The 20,435-nt window shown below is 47.0% G+C and overlaps 1 protein-coding gene and 1 pseudogene across 1 annotated transcript; both read left to right on the top strand.

Annotated features, from left to right (window-relative positions):
• The first annotated feature begins 2,375 nt into the window (after nt 1-2,375).
• On the top strand, nt 2,376-19,960 carry LOC118576434 (apolipoprotein L3-like). Its single transcript, XM_036176690.1, has 4 exons — nt 2,376-2,400; nt 7,307-7,392; nt 16,225-16,351; nt 19,111-19,960. The coding sequence occupies exons 2-4, from the start codon at nt 7,380-7,382 to the stop codon at nt 19,958-19,960; spliced, it is 990 nt and encodes a 329-aa protein (XP_036032583.1). The 5' UTR covers nt 2,376-2,400; nt 7,307-7,379.
• LOC118576435 lies at nt 9,718-14,080 on the top strand (annotated as a pseudogene).
• Nucleotides 19,961-20,435: the final 475 nt, after the last annotated feature.

The following is a 20,435-nucleotide window of genomic DNA, read 5'->3' as shown; positions in this document are numbered from 1 at the left end:
AAAAGGTACCGTGCCCTTTTCTTCGAAGGCAGCTGAATAGGCAGTGGGCCAATGGCTTCTGATGTGTAATGGAACAGCAGATGAAACAGTTATTCTAGAAGAATAACTGAGCTTACCCCTCTCAATAGTAGACTGGCATTTAATAGAGGGATGTGGAGAAGAACAAGATGCCGAGATGAAGCCACATATACACAGCCAAGAAAAATGGACAGCTGAACTAAAAAAAAAAAAACAGAATTTAAAATCCTGACATGACACTAATGGAATTCAGGTGTTTCTGGTACATGGACTGCTCTCACCAAATGTGAGGTCAAACTGTTGACCTTGTATACATCCTAGTTCACAAATGAGTCTGTCAGATACGCTAAACCTATAGGCTGAAGATGATGCCCCAACACTGCGGAGAAACCTCAGGTGACTGTTCAGGCAGCTGGCTGTTTCTGTCAACTCCTTTTTTTTTTTTGGAAGCTGCTTGCATGCACTTCCCGTTTTTATTTTTTATTAGGTAGTATTATTTCCTTCTTGGGTCTCTGAGGGAGTTGAAGATCAGTTAGTTATAGTTTTCCTTGTTAAGAATTTCAGAAAAGAAACTCACTAGAGGTGTAAGTGTATAAATTTGAAAGACGTTATAAGACAATTCCGTTAGTAATATAAGTTAGGATAGAAAATGAATCAGGTACATTTTGGACTTACCAAAATAGGATAGATAATGGAATTTTTTTCTCTGAATTTGTCATTATTTAGGTATTTATTGCTTGTATATATGATATTATAGTTATTGTACTTTTGTATATAGTTTTTCTTATATTAGTTATAACTTTTTTCCTTTTTTTCTTTTTATTAAAATAGAAAAGGGGAAATATAGTGATATTTTATTTGTATTGAAATGTGATTTTTCTTGTATGTTAATAAAGTTGCCTTGGGGTCAGAGCAAGCCATAGCAGAAGCTGGGTGGTGGTGCATGCCTTTAATCCCAGCACTTGGGAGGCAGAGCAAGGAGGATCTCTGTGTGTTCAAGGAAACAGCCAGCATGGCGACACATGCCTTTAATCTCAATACCAACCATAGAAGACCTGGAGGTCTGTATAGACAGGCAGTGACGAGGAGGTCATGTGGCTGGGTTTACAACCAATGAGAAAGCAGAACAGTGCTGCAGACTGGATCTCAGCTGGACCACCAGACCGAGGGAGAACGGGTGAAGGTACTCAGGATAAGTGGGATTTGGCGAGTGACAGACAGACACAGACATGAGAGTACGCTGTGGAGCTGCTGTAATTTTACTCAGACCAAGCAGTGAATTTTATACAGTTACTTGGGGGAAACATGGCAATCGGCCAGTAGGGTGACAGACATAGAATCAACAACGTAGTTTTACAATTTTCTCAGAATGATTAACAGATCTCATGAGTACAGCCTTTATTTTTTCTTTTGTGGTTCCCCATCCAGATAGAGAATATTACGGCCCTAGCTGTAGTTTTCCTTCTACATAATCATTAAACCTTTATTCTGTATCAAAATTAAACCCTTCCCATCATTGTTCTAACCATAGTCTCATTTGTGTGACAATATTTTAACCTTTGTCTGGTGAGAAGGCACCAGGGGGTCGGGACCTAGCTAATCTTTCCATGAACTGTAACTTATGCCATTCTGTTTTCATACCATTATGATTCCCCCATCGGTTCCCATGTTTATCATAAGCTCCCATAAAAGGTAATGGTTCTAAATAATTATTATGTCTAGGATTAAAGTTAGGGGGTTGCCACCATCGACCCTTGATGAGAAACTCTATTTGTCCCTGGACAATTCTTGTAGGAATGGCTAATTCCTGTAACTGCTTCCTCGCAGCTGCTGTTGGCTGCGCCTATGGATTATCTATGAGTCCCTGAACTTTTACTTTCATTCTCTCTTCGCTAGAATCTTTGTCCTTCTGAATCATAAGTTCTTTTTGCTCTAAATCATTCATGAATTCCCCCAAACTTTAGGGACCCTCTTGAACTGTTTGCCTAAGAGCTTGAATCATAGGTGGGGGTATTGAAGCCATTTTTGAGGAATCATTATTCTTTTTATGGGGTACATCAGGAACATTAAGAGTTAACTTCCTGGAATAGCAATAGTCACAACTGCCAAGAGAAGAAGGCAGAGTGCCAGCCAGCCTCTGCAAGCAGATCTGCGTGGTTCCATGTAGCCTGGCACCATGATTCAGGCAGATTGATGAGGGGTCACCGGGGGCATAGACCCAAGGGCCGCGAGCCCCCCCTTTCCCACGTAACTACCTCATCCAAGGCATTTGTCACGCGGGCAACACCGTCATAGGCGTGGCAGAACAGAAAGTGTATAAAAAAGAAAAAACACACAGAAGTAGGTCTCTTGCAGAGAGGAAAGACAGAGCAGCAGTGAAGGGTAAGTTTTTCAGCTCTCAGCTATTGCTCTGACCTCTTGGCTTTTAACTCTGCAATTGGCTGTGTTTCTTATTTAACAAGACGGTTACATCTACAAATATCTGTGCTTTCCCGGGGATCTTGGCCACAGGAACATACAAGGTTAGAATATAAGGTGTTAAAAAGCTAAATAAGAACCATCTTCAAATCTGAAACTGTCTCAGCATTGCTCTGGCACCACAGGATTAGTTTCAAAGCTGCCTTTGGCAAAGGCTATAGGTCACATAGAGTCTAAACCAACAACAATGTGAAATTATCCCCATCTGTCTTTGCTGTCAAGACACCTTAGTGCGTTTTAAGAATATACTCGGGTCTCATTTGTAAGATATGCATTCTGTGTGTGCAAAGAAGAAGCGTGGCAGCAACTTTGAACATTTCTGACCCATAGGGACTCTGGAGAGGAAAGGCATTCACCCTCTAGAGGAGAGTAACACACTAAGGTATCCTTGTAAAGATGCCCATGAAGCCTGTGTCACTAGAACAGATCTGGTTTGGTGGACCTGTTGGTGATGTACTACCCCTGCCACCAATGTCAGACAGCCATAAAACTCAAGCCCTCTGTGTATAAGAAGAGAAGTTCAATATCTGAGCTCTAGGACTGTAAGATGGATTGCCAAGCAGTCTATTAATAAAAAACCCTGAGCCAGATTTGGAGGTTAAAAATGAGAGATCAGAGACACAGAAAGAAGCCAGCCACACTCTAACTACTAGCAAATCCTCAGCCAAAGAGAGGCACTTCCTGAATACTCACACCTATATCCTTTCTGTGCCCTGCCATCTCATTTACTCTCCCAGCCCAGCTCTGTCACTTCCTGTCTGTTTGTACAGACCTTCAGTCCTCTACAGGTAACTAGTGCTGGAAATAAATGCATTGCCATAAGCTCTGGCTCTGATCCCAGTGTGGCCTTGAGCTCACAGAGATCCGGATGAATCTCGGCCTCCTAAATGCTAGGATTAAACATGTGTGCTACCACTGCCTGACCTCTATGTTTAATATAGTGGCTGACTTTTTCTCTGATCCTCAGATAAGTTTTGTTTGGGTACACAAATAAAATGTGACCACACAGGACAATAGTCCTAAGCAGACTCATTGAATCTGCTTTGGGATAAATATTTTTCAAAATTTGTAGGATTCCAGGTGTGCAGGTATCGTGTGATTTGTTGCACAAAATACAGTAGCATACGGTGTCCTGAGGATAAGAAGGTTCAAGCTTGGAGCCCTCCCAGGACTTGTCTGTGGATCTCTTCATTGGCTGCTTTTAACCTGTGACTTGGGTCAGTGGTAAACTATAACTGTGTGGATGTCTAGTTCAGGGTCCTGCACATAGATGTCACCAGGCAAACAGACACCATACTTGGTGACAGTGTCACACTGGAACATAGCAAGGCCACATGCAAAGATGAAAGGGGCCTGGAGACCACCTATCATAGTGTAGCTAAGAAATCCCCTCAGTTTATAAGAGGCGACAAGGGAAGAGTTTTCCTCTGGGATGGGCACATGGGACCCCTCAGATGTTGGATTATGCAAATCTTCCTTCAATCACAGACTTTGGAAGTTGTTTATAGCCACACATGCTTCCTGATGTTGAGGGGGCTCTGTGTAGAACAGAAGAGAGTCCCAACTATCAACCTAAAACCCTCAGAGCATACAGTGTGTGGAGAGCACCCATGCACAGCTCTGCAGCCCACGAAGCCTGATGTCAGAGCAGGCAGGAAAACAATGTCCCTTCTCCCTCTTATGTGCCCTCTGCTAGGCCCTTGACTAACTTCCTCTTGGTGCCACCTCCCAGGCCACCCTCTCCTCCCAGCCCTGATACAGAAGCCGTCTCTTCCTCCATTCCTAGACTGCTTTTCACCCTCCTGAACCTCTCCAATCTACAGAAAGTATAGACAGACACATATGAAATGTGCCCATGAATGTGTAAAGACCCAAGTTTATTCTCTTTCCTCAAATCCATGTGAAACAGGGTCCCTCCTTGTGAGACCAAACCTTCTGTTGCCATCCAGTCCTAAATGTTTCCTTTTTTCTTTAAAATTGAAGCCCAGCCGAAGCCTCATCAGTGACCTTCACATCTATCTTCCCCGGCCAGAGCTTCTCGTCAGGAGGGTGGTGCCTGGCAGGCATCATGCCAGGTGTGTTGTTTTATCATGAGGGGCCACAGGCCAGACATTTTTCTTTCACTTTCAGGCCCTGGGTACATAGGGCCTAGATCATGAGTCTGTTTGTGGCTCAGACATGTAGCTGGTGACTGCACCCACATAGCTAAGGACAGCTGGGACCCCTCGACACTTGGCTACAGGAAGATGCCTAGGTGAGTTGGGGATCTTCTCCCCCAACATGTTTATCCTCTCAAGGGCCCTGGAGGAGGAGGGTTATGGCCCCAGAGGTTAGACAATAGTGCAGGTCCCAGGCTCAGCAGCAGCGGAGCTGGGCATGCAGTCAGAATGGGGGTCTGTCTGCTCCTCCCTCCTCCTCCCCACTCAGCCCAGGAGAGGGTGTGGAATCCCTCAGATGGGATCACCACACTGCCTGGGTCCTGACCCTGCTTGCAGGTCTGCCTGAGATGTGATCATGGGGCCCTAGAGGGAGGGAAGCCTTTGTCCCTGGTCTGTCATTTTGTAGAGCCACAGAACAGAATACGGAAGTGGAAGAGTTTGGGGACACAGGGACATCAACCTGTGTGGCATGACACCCACAGCTGACCTTGAGGTGCTGTTCCTGTACCAATGAGGGTGAGGTTTTGGTGAAGACATGCAGGATGACCAAGGGGTGCTGGCACAGCTGGACCTTGTTGACTGTGCTCTGTCAGGCCCAGTGGATAAACTGAGGCAGAACAGAGAGTAACTTGTCTAGAGTACCTGGATGGAGGCTGAACAGGTAGATGAGAGGCCTACACTCCCTGTCCTCTCCTGGCTTCTGCATAGACTGTGGGGCACAGAGGAGGAAGCCAAGGCTGTCCTGTGTGTGCAGGTGTGGAAGGGAACCAGGTAAGGGGACTGAGAGAGGGCTCAGTGCAGAGTCCCCAGGACCATCGCACCCCAGCCTTACCTAACACTGGGGCAGACTCTGCAGCAGGGCAGCTCTAGTGGAGCAGAGGGGCCCAGGAGAGTTAAATCCCCAGGATTTCTCTTCAGTTCAGGGTCAGGGCTGTTGCCTCCCTCACCTCTCTGCCCTGGCTGTTGTGTGACATGGGGTTTGTCACCCTTCTCTCTGTCTCTGTTTTATCCTGATAGAGGGAGCCAGGATTGCCTGCCCCGCTGAGCCCTAGCAGGCTGCTCTGCATCTATGGTGCTGGAAGGCTGTGCAGTGGTAGAGAGGGCACAGGAGACACTGGTCCCTCAGATGCCAAAAGTATGAGAGAAGGTAACAGATCAAGATGGACATGTCACTGGTTGCAATGGACATGTCACTGCACTCCAGGGCAGGTGCAGGCTGGCCCAGTCATGTTGGCGAGGTGAGCAGGCGCACAAATGGCACACACTTTAAAGATCATCGTCAGACTAGAGTGTGATGTCTATTTTTTACTAAGCCTTAGAGAATCTGGGCTTCAGAGTGTTCAAGCCCCCACCACCTCCAGGTCTCACTGTATGTGCCCTCACTATAGTTTCATCTGGGAACCAATAAATGCCCTTTGCCTGTCTGCCGTGGGTGGAACTGCAGTCTTAGTATCCGTCCTCAATGGTGACTGTCCTTAGTTAGAACTAGGATGTGCATGAGAAACTTCAGCTGGCCTCAAACTTCCAGCAACCCCCTGCCTCAGCCTCTCCAGTGCTGAGGTTACCCCATGTGCGGTCAGATCTACTGTTGATTTGAGGCTACTCTGCACTAGTGATTGTAGGGAGAATGCTACCCCTGTGCACTGCCCACATGAGTGTGGGTTCTCACGCTTCATTTGTACAACACTGAGCCTCAGGTTATGAAAAAGTTAAACATCAACCTCTGCGTTCCAGTCATTTTGCTTGTAGAAATATCTTAGAGAAAATAATCTCGGGGCAGAAGTTCCTTGCAATAGAATATCCTTTCACTGCTGTGCACATGAAGGTTAGAAACGGGCCTACGGTTGAACACTTAGGGAGGAGGGCAGAGGGCTGGATGGGCCAGAGCAGGGACAAGGTCAGGGTCTGACAGGATTCCAGCCCTGGTGGGAGGCAGGAATCCTGCAGAACAGTGAGGGTGTGAACTTTGGGAGATCACTGCAGCACCCAAGAATTCAAGCTGTCACAGACCCTGATGTAGGTGAGAAGCTGCTCACAGTCACATGGGGCAGGGAGGAAATGCTGCTGTGTGTTTCAGAGAGTGGTGAGTCTTCCCTGAAAGTGGAATGGCAATCAGATTAAATCTGTGGTCTAGCATTACTGTGAACTTTGGGGGGCTGTTGTCAGCAAACCTTTGTGGTCTTCAGTCAACATTACAATGGGGCTCCCAGGAGTCCTTGTCTCATTAGGACCTTGGTTACCCCATGAGGTGTGTATTAGGAGCCCTGTGTGTCACAGGCATACAGAAAATATTTGCTGTTATCTCAGTTCCCATGTGTTCCCACCTAGTGCTTGAACGTCTCATCCCATTTCTCCTGTGTGTAGATTATATGTCGCTTTCCTTCATGGCTATGTCCCTAGCTGGTGACATTCTCCTTGGACACTAACAGAACATGAGGACTCTGACTTGGCCGGGGTGAGGGGAGAAGGTAGACCAGATGACTGACATCTGGAAGGCGCAGTGCAGGTCCCACTAGAGGAGAAGCACTCTGGCTGTCAGTCCATTGGTCCTTTACTGCCACCTGGTGGAACCACTGGGCCTCTGGCCCCTCCCTCCTGACTTCGCTGCAGCTGTCCCCATTGATCTTACAGTGTTTTTCTCCTCTCTCCAGCCTGGACACGTGGAGAGTTGTGAGGAAAACCTGTCAAAATCCTGTGGCTGGTGCTTAGGACTCACTCACGAGCATGGCTCTGTCAGGTAATTTCCTCTTTTCTGACAGTTTCTGGATCACAAAGGTTCCAATACAGGAGGAAATGCTGCACCTTTACTTGTGCAAATCAGGCCCCTTTGGTCTTACTGGTCCACCTATGTGTGGTGATTGTGTGTGTAAGTGTGCTGTTCTTATTAAACGATACCCTGGAGGCTCACGCCTTGAACACTTGGTCTCCAGTCGGTGCTGCCATTTGTGGAGGTTATGGAACTCACAGGACATGAAGCCTTACTACTGGACAAGGTCCATCCCTGTGTGGGGGCTTTTAGAGTTTATAGTTCAGCTGAGTTGCAGTATGCATGCTTTAATCCCAGCACGTGGGAGGCTGAGGTATGTGGGTCCTTGTGAGTTTGAGGCCAGAATGCTCTACACAGTGAGTGTAACACAGTGAGATCCTGCCTCAAAAACAAAATAAACCTAATAAAATAGAGTTCATAATCTTGACTTTCCAGTACAGTGTATGCTTCTTAAGTGTGGGTGAGATGTGATATCTCACCTTCCACCATCTACTTCCGGCCCTTAACCGACACTATGGACATCTATCCTGTGGAGCTAGAAGCCAAAATGAATCTTCATTGATGTATTTCTGTCATGGTGTTTTATCTTAGCAACTAAAGTGTAACTAATATAAAAGTTGGCAACATAGAGTGAGCTCTCTCTGTGAAGAAATTGACTTCTCTCTCTCTCTCTTTCTCTCTCTCTCTCTCTTCTCTCTCCCTCTGACTCTGTCTCTCTCTCCCCTTTCTCGCTATTTATATATATATGCATACACTTATATGTATGTGGAATATATATATATATATTTGTTACATGTATAAAGAAAAGGAGTGAGGAGCGAAAGAGAGAGAGGAATATACAAACCTGCAAGGAGTGAGGGAGACTTATAACTATGGACTAGACATGCAGTTGAATACTGTAAACAGAGCCCAATGGGTCAGTGTTGCAGGATCCTGGAAGGCGGTCCCCCTGAGAGCAATGCAGAAGGGAAGAGGTTGGCTCATGAGGTTTCAGAAGGATGCAACTGAGCTAGAGCTCATTCCTGTGATATTTGGGTGAAGAACCTAGGTGTTTTCTGTACATATTCTGAGAACTTACATAAAGCTAAATTGAAAATCAATGGACTAATTTCCTTGGAAGAAAGGTCAATAGAGTATAATATTGAGTCTGTGGATGGTCATTAATAGTGGCTCTTCCTGCAGGTCTACAACGAAAAGGACAAGTTGGACAGTAAGAAATGACAAGTGCTTGGGATTTTGCATTTGGAGAGAAAAGGACACTAGGAAGCTCAATGTCACAAGATGACCGTGATGGGGTGGGGCATAAAGGGGAGGCTCCTGTGCTGTAGTAGGACAGTGGGAGGATGCGATGGTGAAAGGACCCCAGCCAGCCAAGCTCCAGCTTGTGGAGAGAGAAAGCAAAAACTTCCTTGCTCCTGGGGAGCCATCGCTTTGATGTGCAAAGCTGCTGTTGGTGTGGTTGACAGTGACAAGGGTCCATCCCAAGCTGGCAGTGCTGTCTGTGGGCACTGGCTGTGGAGTCATGAAATATGCAAGAGTTCAGTGGTCACTGCTGATTTCCCCATGGTGTCAGACAGCCTGAGTCCTTCCTGTGTTCAGTATACAGACTGGAATTCTGTCTTTTAAAACAAACTCTACTAGTGACACAATGAGCTAATGGCCTGAAAGTCACATTTGAAGGCACTGTCACCACAGTGTTTGACATGTAAGAGGCTCATGATGTATGGAACAAGGGTCTTCAGCCAAAGGCCTGTAATTTCCCTCAGTAATGGAAGTCCACGTCTATGTTGAACATATGGCAATTTGGTCCCAATTAGCAGCTCTTCCTGATGTGTGAAGAGAGCAGGATCACTACATCTGCACATGGCCTCTCCTCTGTATGTGTGGAGAACAATCAGAGTAAGAAATAAACACAGAGAAACAAGTGTACATGTATGATAGTTAATGACATGATGGATGGATGACAGAGAGTGCACCTCTGGTATTCATTGTCAGAAGGACCCCAGTATCACTGAGTAGCACCCCACACTTATAGAATCATTTGGGCTTCATTACTTTATTTCCTTAAAGGTTCTGTCTCCAAATACAGTTGCTGAGCTTCAGAGATTTTACATATGAATCTGGGGGGACACTATTGAACCTTCAAAATTAGGACCCACAGACAAATGCTCAGGAACATGGCATCTTGTCACCTCCAGGTCCTTACCATTTAATGTCTTATACACTGTCTTCTAGCCTCATTCTTTCTCTTGGTAAATAGTAACAGGACACATTGTTGAAGTCACTCATTTTCTCATGAACAATCTCTACAGAGATGATCTCAAGCACCTGATACCTGAAGATAGAGCCTAGGAGGCATTTGTACAGGCAGCAGAATTGTCAAGGTTACCTGCATGATGCACCCAGCACTGCCCACCAGACCATGAAGATGAAGGTTTCCTGGGCAGGCATACTCACTCTAGGAAGTCCCAGGGGGAAAGGCAGTTATGGACCCTCCTTCTCAACCATCCAAGAGGAGTGTTTCCACCATGTTATCCCTTGGTGGAAATCACCTAAGGTAGATTGAAGATGTCATTCAAGATGCCAAGGCCATTTCTGCCATCAACTACTTATGTGACCTTGGCATGCTAGCATTTCCTGAGTTTCACCACCATGAAACTGCAGTGTGAGAAAATCAGATCATGTGTGTGGAGTTCTCAGTGTGTGGCCAGTACACAGTGGGTACTGCTGAAAGGTATCACCAAGAACTACTTTTGAATTGAGAAGAGGCCAGGGACAAGGGTCTCTTGTAGGAGTGAGGAATCAAAATCTTATTTTGAGACAGGTCAGAAAAGTGTGGACATGGTCAACATTTCTGTCTTAGTCACTTCCTCCCATCTGAGGAGCTGGAACAACAGCAGGGTCCTTCTGGGGGCTGAGGAGGCAGAGAGCCCACAGTGCAGCTGCACAGAGCTGGGTTGACCCTGACTGTCCTTACTGAGATCTGGAGCCACAGTATATTCAGTAGGAATGGGAATTCAGTGTGAAAGGACGTGGTGATGACAGTCTGGGGTGAGCAATGGATCAGGGACGGAAAACCAAGTGCCAGCACCCTTCCCAGAGCCCAGAGACCAGGGCCAGGGTCACAGCCAGGGTTCAGGAGGGACTGTGAGTGACCCTAGAGAGGAGGTGTAGGTAGAAGGTGAGCAGAGCAGGGCTGGAAGGAGAGGGAGGAACTGAAGGCACAAGAAAAGGCCTGGCAGAGGACATGCAGAGGGACAAGGGACATTATTAGCCCTGCTCTGACCTCATGAGTCATGGTTGTGCAGCGATGTGCTAGGGTGTGCTCTCCACAAGCTGTGTGTGCTCAGGAGTTCTCAGGTGTTATTTGGGGCCCTCTTCTGTTCTACACAGAGATCCCTGAATATTAGGAACGATGTGTGTCTAGAGACAAGAGCCCAGAGTTAGTGTTATTGAAGGAAAGTTTGCAGAACTCAAGAGTCTGAGGGGGTCCCATGTCACCATCTCAGAGGAAAATACTACCCTTATTGTCTTGTCCAACTTCCAGGGATGTCCAGCCTACTCATCACTATTAGTGGTCTTCAGGTCCCTTGCATCTTTGCACGTGGCCTTGTTGTGTTCCAATGTGACACTGTCACCAGCTGTGGTGTCTGATAATCTGGTGACTACTGTCTGCAGGACCCTGAACTAGAACTGCCAGGTGTTGAGTCAAGAGTGAGTGAGGGTTGGGGTCAGCATGCAGCCAGGGTCAGTGGCAGCTGTCCTGGCTCAGGCACCTCAGGCAGCCACTGACCTTGTGAGCTCCATCCAGGGAGGGAAAGGAATTTGGGAATCTGCAGAGATCAGACACCAGGCAAAATGATCTGGAGGGTTGCTTGTGGCTCTGAGGGGCTTGTTTTTTGGTTTTATTATTAATTCTCAGAGATAGCTACATGAGAAGTCTGCGGAAAGAGTCCCAGTGAGCTTTCTTTTTATATTTAACACCAGCTGTTAATCAAGGACTGCTCCAAACCAACCAGGATTGAAATTTTCAAGAACCATCCATAAAACTCACATATAAGACTGTTATCACATAATTACATTTGACCATGGAACATAGAGGGTTAAAATGAGACAATGAAAACATCTACCAGACAGAAACAAGAGAGGTACAAGCTTGAAGTTTCTTGTCCTAGGGACACAGAGTTGTTCTGCATTGAGTGTGTGAAAAATCACATAACTATTGCACACCAGAAAATCACATGAATACAGTGTACTAAGAAGCTGACCCTAGGAAACAATATTCATCCTGAAGCAGGCTCAAGCAGCCAGGAGGACATTGCTCAGGAATATTGCTCTAGAGAACAGAGATGGGGCCACTCTATATGCACGGAGAGATGGAAACTTACAGCCATCAGTCAGGGAGAGCAGAAACAGCACATCCCTTAAAGGGATACCAACAACAGATCGATTCCAGTGACACTGTCCTCATGAGAATCTTCCTGAATCAGTGCCTTGGCCTCCAATTCCCTCTGCAGGTCAGAAATGGCACCCGAGTTCCCACCACACCCCACATCTGTAAGGTTGAGCATTTTTTAAGGAAATTCTTGGGAACAGATGCATCTCAGATCCTGCATTTCTCCACTTTGAAATATTTGCAGATATTTAGTGGAGTATCTTACACATGGGATCCAAATCTACGCTAATGCGGACACTGTGTACAGTAGATGGAGGTTTGTGCAAAGCTTTTAAAGCAAATGTGTTGTTGACATGGGTTTTCAACTGCTCAGGTTTGGGAGTCTTTCAGATTGAAGAATCTACTCTTGGTGAGCACTGTGTATGGTGCATTGCAGCACTCCCTGGGAAGCACAGGCATTCCTGCAGGCTGGGTACTGCATGGGCTACATATGACTTTCTGGCAGCCGAGGGCAGAGTGGAGATTCTTGGGAAAGAGGAATCCCTTATAACACACACAGTTCTCTGAGTTAAACAGTATCTGCTCTAAGTCCCCGAACCCGTGTTCATCTGCAGGGCTCCCACAGATAGTGATGACATTGACCTTGAGTGAAGTCATGTTATCAAGTGCCTCTAATTTTATCAAATGTCTTGAATTGACTTTATACACTGACCACTATAGACTAAGAACCTTGGCATCTGTGAAGTACCAAAACTCATGGTAGAATGCAAAATTATGGATCTCTGCGTAATGACTCCCTGTGGGGTTTGAAGTATGGAAGTGAAGGTTGACAAGGTTTTAGCTTTAAATAACTGTTTTCTCCGTGAACTTGACCTCTTCTGTCACAGCGAGGAGGAAGATGCACTGCATGATGCACTGTGTAATGCACTGAAGGAGCATTTAGCACAGGAGCCCACAGATGAACATGACAGGCTTGACAGGGAGCTGTAGAAAAAGAGGTTTTTGGAAGAATTTCCTGGGTTGAAAAGGAAGCTGGAAGAACACATCAGGAAGCTCCGAGACCTGGCTGACCATCTTGACCAGGTGCACAAGGGCTGCACCATCTCCAATGTGGTGTCTGGCTCTGTTGGCATTGCCTCTGTACTTGGATTAGCTCTGGTCCCCTTCACAGGAGGGGCCACTCTGCTGCTCTTAGCAACTGCATTGGGGCTAGGAGCAGCTGCAGATGTGACTGGTCTCACCACCAGCATTGTGGAAGAGTCAATCAGAGTGTCAGATGAAGATGAAGCCTACTGCCTGGTTGGAGCCAGCATGGAAATAGTGAACAATATTATGAATATCCTAAGGAAGATCAGAGTCAAAATTTTTAGTACAAATGGATGACTATTTGAATCCTGGACAACTTCAGGGATCAGATCCTAGCCATCAGGGCAGCCAGAACCAGCTCTGGCTCTAAATCCTCTAGAAGAATCACTGCCCAAGGTTCTAGGCATGTGAGGAATGCCATGCCACATTCTGCTCCCCCAGGAACCAGAGGCACCAGGATTAGACATGTAGGTTTTACTGGTATCTTACTTGGTTTCAATGTCTATCTCCTTGTGACTGACTCACTGGATATGTACAATAGGGCAGGGGGAGCACTGCGGGACCTGGTTTACAAGCTGGAGGAATTTGAGCAGATCCACAAGGCTCTGCAGTCAGACCTGCCTCAGTGACCCCTCCTGCAGGAGCTAAGAGTCCAGGGGATATGACATGTACAGGGTTGGGGACAGGGGAAATGGCCTGAGATCAAGTCTATGGAACTGAATGTAGAGGAGCTTATATTTCTCTAGCTGAGCAGAGCAAGGTCAATGCAGACAGCCAGTGATTCACAGAGAAGACAGAAACTGGAGTCTAAATAAGGAGACAGTACCCTAGAAAATGGAGATTAAGACTGCAACAGGGTGGGTCTGGAGATGGAGAACTGTACAGGAACAAGCCATGAGAAGGCAGGAAACCTGGGGAGCTGAAAATGGGAGAAAGGCAGAGTGGGGGTTCTGGGTATGGAGAAGACACAGCAGGCAACCACATGCCCTCCCTGAGGGAAGGGTCCCCATGACCTCTAGGCTATTCTTCCCAGCACCAGCAGGGTCAACTCACCCTTGTGTCCCCCAGGTAGTGACTCTGAACAGTGAGAGTGGTGGTGATGACGGTGATGAAGATGAGGCTGAGGATGGTGGTGGTGGTGGCAGCAGAAACATGGAGTTCTTGGGAAGTAGCTAGTCCTCCACGGGGACAGGGTCACCCAAGAGCCCAATGACATCAGAGTGAATGTCTGTGTGCTGTGATGGGTCATTGTAGGTTCTGTGGGTAGAGAGTCAAGGCGATTTACATAAGAGGTCAAATAACTTGTGGTTTGGAGTCAACTCCATTGTGAGAGGAGACTCAGCCTGTGACCCTCAACTCCCTCTCGTGCCGGGGTAGGAGTGATGGCCAAGATGGTGTCGCCGATCTTTTGTCCTCTTGCCTTCTAAAGACTTGTGTTCTAAATATTAACTAACTAGTCTAGAAAAATAGAGTAAAAAGCATCAATTACAACAGAAGAGGGTGGGATGGAACCAAAGACAAGGGCAGTCAGGTTATCACAGTTTGTATTTTTGATGGGAAGCCATAGGCAAACACCAGGCTGAGGGAGGCAGGAAGCCTGGTGGGCTGACACAGCTCTCAGAGGGAGAAGTGGCGAGCAGGATAATGCTGGCATTGATCAGAGTCAGGATGTGTCTGCTCTAGTCTCAGCTAACACCCAGGGATGTCAGGCTTGGTTCCCCCACTGACAGCACTGGGGACTCTTGCACAGTCCTACATCCCACTGCAATGACAGGGAGACCATGAGGGAGACCATGAGGGGTTTCTCAGGGCTGTTCTGATGGTTGGATTCAAAATGGCTGAAGTCAGCCCAAGCTGTCTCCCTGCACTGACTTATTGGGCCTGTTTAATGTTGGCTCACTGGCTCCTCTAGACACAGGTCGCCTCTCATCTCAGGCACTCAAGGATGAGAATTACTTTTTTTTTTTTTTTTTGAGAATTACAGTTTTAAATCCCTGGAGAGTTTGAGGATTTCTCTTCCTCTGGGCCAATGTTCAGTCCTGTGATATTTTGGCCAAAAACATGGCTTTTTTTTTTGTCCATGTCCTGAGAATTTACAGAAGGCTAATTGAAAGCAATGAACTAATTTTTGGTGGGGGAAAGGTCAACAGAGCATAATATTGAGTCTGTGGATGGTTATTAATGGTGACCCTTTATGTAAGTCTACAATGGAAAAAGCAATTGGGACAGTAAGAAATGACAGATGTTTGACACTTTCATTTGGGGAGAAAAGGACACTAGAAAGCTCAATGTCACAGAATGACTGTGACTGTCAAGGACATGAGGGCACAGAGCTGAGGTACCTGCTCTGAAGTGGGACAACGGCAGGGTGCATTCCAGGCAAGGGGCAGCCAGCTAAGCTCCAGCTGGAGAATGGAGAAAGCCCAGAGTTTTCTTGCTCCCAGAAAGCCATTGCTTCAAAGTACAAAGCTGCTGTTGGGGTGGATGAATGTGACAAGGATGTATTCCAAGTTGGTAGTCAAACCTGGAAGTGTTTTCTATGTGGTCCTGGCTTTGGAGACATGAAATATCAAGGGCTCATGGATGCCTTGGCTTCTGAGAGCCCTGAGTCCTGCCGTGTTCACATGACACTGTTGGTAATTCCATTTTCTTTGAAAATTCTATTATTGACATCAAGAGATAATGGAGAACCCACTAATGGTTTGAAAGTCACATTTGAAGGTATAGGTACCACAGTGTTTGGCTTGTACAAGGCTCATGATAGCTGGGATAAGGGACGTCAGCGAAAGCACTGTGATTTCCCTAAGCTATGGAAGCAATGTCTGTGATGAACATATGGCAAATGGGTCCCAGTAAACACCCTCTTCCAGGTGTGCAGAGGGAGCAGGGTCAGCATATCTACATATGGTGTCCCCTCTGTATGTTTGGAGAAGGGTCAGAGTAGGAAATGGATACAGAGGGAGGTGGACACAGAGAAAAACATGTTTACATATGATAATGAAATGATGGATAGATGGTAGAGTACAACTCCTGTGTCTCTCTGGCATAAGGGTCCCAGTCCACTGAGCAGTGCCCTATATGTATGGCATCACTTGGTCTCCATTACTTTATTTCCTTAAAGGGTCTGTCTCCATACAGTTGCTGAACCTAAGAGATTTTACATATGAATTTGGGGGACATCATTGAATCTCCAACCCTGGAGACTCCATTAGAACCCATGAACACATTCTCAAGAATATGGAGTCTCAGCACCTCCTGTTACTTGATGTTTAGTCCCTTCCACACTGTCTTCTAACCCCATTCTTTTCCTTGGTAAATAGTGGGAACACGAGTCATATCCGAACTCACTGATGGGCTCACAGAGAAATACGTAAGAGAGTATCTGAAGAGCCTGATAACTGAAGATGGAGCCTGGAGGGCATTTGTGAAGGCAGCAGGGTTGTCAAGGTAACCTGCATGGTGCACCTGGCACTATCCACCAGACCATGAGGATGAGGATTTTTCCCAGGCAGGCCTACCCACACTAGGCAATCCTAAGGGTTAGGGTTATGGATCTTCCTTCTCAACCATCCGAGAGGAGTGTTTCCACCATGTTATTCCCTGGTGGAAATCACCTCAAGTTGGCTGAAGATGTTGTCGCTCAAGGAGCCAGGACCATTCCTGTCCTCTACTACTTATGTGATCTTGGCAAATTAGTTAGACCTTGCTGAGTTTCACCACCATGGAACTGCAGTGTGAGAAAATCAGATCATGTGTGTGGAGTTTCTCTACATGTGGCCAATACACCATGAGTGCCCCTGAAAGTTATCACAGAGAGATATTTTTGAAAGTGGGAAAAGACCAGGGCCGATGGTCTCCTGGAGGAGACTGGAATCAAGAATTTATTTAAAATACGTGTAGACATGGTCAACATGTCCCCAGGTTCTGTCTCAGTCACTTCCTCCAATCTGAGGAGCTGGAACAACAGCAGGGTCCTTCTGGGGGCTGAGGAGGCCGAGAGCCCACAGTGCAGCTGCACAGAGCTGTGTTTACCCTGACTGTCCTTACTGAGATCTGGAGCCCCAGTATGTTCAGTAGGAATGGGAATTCAGTGTAAAAGGACGTGGTGATGACAGCCTGGAATGAGCAACAGGTCAGGGATGGAAAACCAAGTGCCAGCACCCTGCCCAAAGCCCAAAGACCAGGGCCAGGGTCACAGCCAGGGTCCAGGAGGGACTGTGAGTGACCCTAGAGAGGAGGTGTAAGTAGAAGGCAAGGACAGCAGGGCTGGAGGGAGAGAAAGGAGTTGATGGCAGAAGAAGGGGCCTGGCAGAGGACATGCAAGAGGAAGAAGGATACTTATCTCCTCTGCCCTGACCTCATGAGTCATGGTTGTGCAGCGATGTGCTAGGGTGTGCTCTCCACAAGCTGTGTGTGCTCAGGAGTTCTCAGGTGTTATTTGGGGCCCTCTTCTGTTCTACACAGAGATCCCTGAATATTAGTAAGGATGTGTGGCTAGAGAGGAGAGCCCAGAGTTAGTGTGATTGGAGGAAAGTTTGCAGAACTCAAGAGTCTGAGGGGGTCCCATGTCACCATCTCAGAGGAAAATACTACCCTTATTGTCTTGTCCAACTTCCAGGGATATCCAGCCTACTCATCACTATTAGTGGTCTCCAGGTCCCTTGCATCTTTGCACGTGGCCTTGTTGTGTTCCAATGTGACACTGTCAACAGCTGTGTTGTCTGATAGTCCGGTGACCACTGTCTGCAGGACCCTGAAGTAGAACTGCCAGGTGTTGAGTCAGGAGTGAGTGAGGGTTGGGGTCAGCATGCAGCCAGGGCCACTGGCAGCTGTCCTGGCTCAGGCACCTCAGGTAGACACTGACCTTGTGAGCTCCATCCAGGGAGGGAAAGGAATTTGGGAATCTGCAGAGATCAGACACCAAGCAGAACGATCTGGAGGGTTGCTTGTGGCTCTGAGGGGCTTGTTTTTTGGTTTTATTATTAATTCTCAGAGATAGCTACATGAGAAGTCTGCGGAAAGAGTCCCAGTGAGCTTTCTTTTTATATTTAACACCAGCTGTTTATCAAGGACTGCTCCAAACCAACCAGGTTTGTGAATTTTCAAGAATCACCCACAGAACTTACATATATGATAGTTATAGTTGATCATGGAGCACAGGGAGTTAAAATAAACCAATGAAAACATGCACCAGGCAGAAATTAGAGAGCTTCAAGCTTCAAATTTCTTCTCCTCAGGACACAGTGTTGTCATTAATTGGCAGTGTGATAAATCACATGACTTGCTGCACACCAGGAAGCCCACCCTAGGAAAGAATATACATCCTGAAGCAGGCTCAAGCAGCCAGGAGGACATTGCTCAGGACTCTTGCCTCAGGGGACAGAGATGGAGCCATTCTGTACACACAGAGATATGGGGACTTACAGGCACTTGTCAGGGAGGGCAGAGACAGCACATCCCTTATAGGGACATCAACAACAGATCGATTCCAGTGACACTGTCCTCATGAGAATCTTCCTGAATCAGTGCCTTGGCCTCCAGTTCCCTCTGGAGGTCAGAAACGGCACCGGAGTTACCACCACGCCCCACATCTGTAAGGTTGAATATTTTATAGGAAATTCTTGGGAACAGATGCATCTCAGATCCTGCATTTCCCCACTTTGAAATATTTGCAGATATTTAGTGGAGTATCTTACACATGGGATCCAAATCTACGCTAATGTGGACACTGTGCACAGTAGATGGAGCTGGTTTGTGCAAAGCCTTTAAAGCAAATGTGCTGTTGCTCTGTATTGTCCCATGAGGACAGATGCAGTGCTTTCAGTTGCTAGGGTTGGGAGTCTTTAGATTGAAGAATCCACTCTTGGTGAGCACTGTGTATGGTGCATTGCAGAACTCCCCTGGCAAGCACAGTCATTTGCTGTTCATGTTCATCTGCAAGGCTCCTACAGATAGTGATGACATTGACCTTGAGTGAAGTCATGTTATCAAGTGCCTCTAATTTTATCAAATGTCTTGACTTTACACACTGACCCCTATGAATTAAGAACCTTGGCATCTGTGAAGTACAAACTCATGGTAGAATGCAAAATTATGGATCTCTGCAAAATTACTGCCTGTTGGGTTTGTAGTATGGAAGTGAAGGTTGACAAGGTTTTAGCTTTAAATAACTGTTTTCTTCATGAACTTGACCTCTTCTGTCACAGCGAGGATGAAGATGCACTGCGTGATGCACTGAAGGAGCATTTAGCACAGGAGCCCACAGATGAACATGACAGGCTTGACAGGGAGCTGCAGAAAAAGAGGTTTTTGGAAGAATTTCCTGGGTTGAAAAGGAAGCTGGAAGAACACATCAGGAAGCTCCGAGACCTGGCTGACCATCTTGACCGGGTGCACAAGGGCTGCACCATCTCCAATGTGGTGTCTGGCTCTGTTGGCATTGCCTCTGTACTTGGATTAGCTCTGGCCCCCTTCACAGGAGGGGCCAGTCTGCTGCTCTCAGCAACTGCATCAGGGCTAGGAGCAGCTGCAAGTGTGAATGGCCTTACCACCAGCATTGTGGAAGAATCAAGTCAATTATCAGATGAGGCTGAAGCCAGGCGCCTAGTTGGGGCCAGCAAGAGCATACTTCAGGAGATTCGGAATCTCATCCCTAAGCTTGAAATCAAAATATTTAACACAGGTGTGGATTTAGTCTATGCCTGGAATACCATAGGGCAGCAGATGCATGCCTTCAGGGTGGCCAGAAGCAGCTCTCGCTCTGGAACCCAGGCCAGGAATCTCAGAAACTTGGCCCAAGGTTCTGAGCAGGTGGGGAATGCCTTATCTCACTCTGCTCTCCCAATGACAGGAGGAGCCAGGATCACAGGAGCATGCATTACAGGTATCTTCCTTTTATTGGATGGGATTCACCTTGTGACTGACTCAATGGATTTGTACAATGGGGCAACAACAGAGTCAGGGGGAGCTCTGCGGGACCTGGCTCACAAACTGGAGGAGAAGTTGCAGGGATTTGAGCAGATCCACAAGGCTCTGCAGTCAGACTTATTTCAGTGACTCCTCTGTCAGCAGCTAAGAGTCCAGGGGAGGTGACATGTACAGGGGTGGGGATGGGGAGGCCAAGTTCAGGGGAGGTGACATGTACAGGGGTGGGGATTGGGGAGGCATATGACGTAGCCTGAGTCTGAGTGTTGAGGAGTTTGTGTTTCTGTGTCCGAGCACAGCAAGCTGAATGCAGACATCCAGTGACTCACAGAGAAGACAGAAACTGGAGTCTAAAATGAAGGGCCAGAGTGGGAATGGGACTGAATCTTGGTAGGTGTGAACAGGGAGGACTGTACGAGAACACGCCAGTGGCCCTGTCAGAGGAGCAGCAGGTGGCAATGGCAGATGGAGGTGTCAACCCCCTGTAAGGAAAATCCCTGATGGGTGAATCTCAGAGTGAATCCCAGCTAGGAGAGGCCCCATAATCACACACTCTAGAATGTCTTTAGCTTCTCCTGTGCCTTCACATGTTTGCTGCTGGCATCTT

The sequence above is a fragment of the Onychomys torridus genome, unplaced genomic scaffold, assembly GCF_903995425.1.
Source record: "Onychomys torridus unplaced genomic scaffold, mOncTor1.1, whole genome shotgun sequence".
In the NCBI taxonomy this organism is placed as follows: Eukaryota; Metazoa; Chordata; class Mammalia; order Rodentia; family Cricetidae; genus Onychomys; species Onychomys torridus.
The sequence above is the reverse complement of the archived record's forward strand: the minus strand, read 5'-3'. Positions and strand labels throughout refer to the sequence as shown.

Coding starts and splice junctions, on each gene's coding strand:
- LOC118576434 (XM_036176690.1), top strand. Junction 16,352..19,110: donor AAGGCAGCAGGGTTGTCAAG/GTAACCTGCATG, acceptor CTTCTGTCACAG/CGAGGATGAAGATGCACTGC.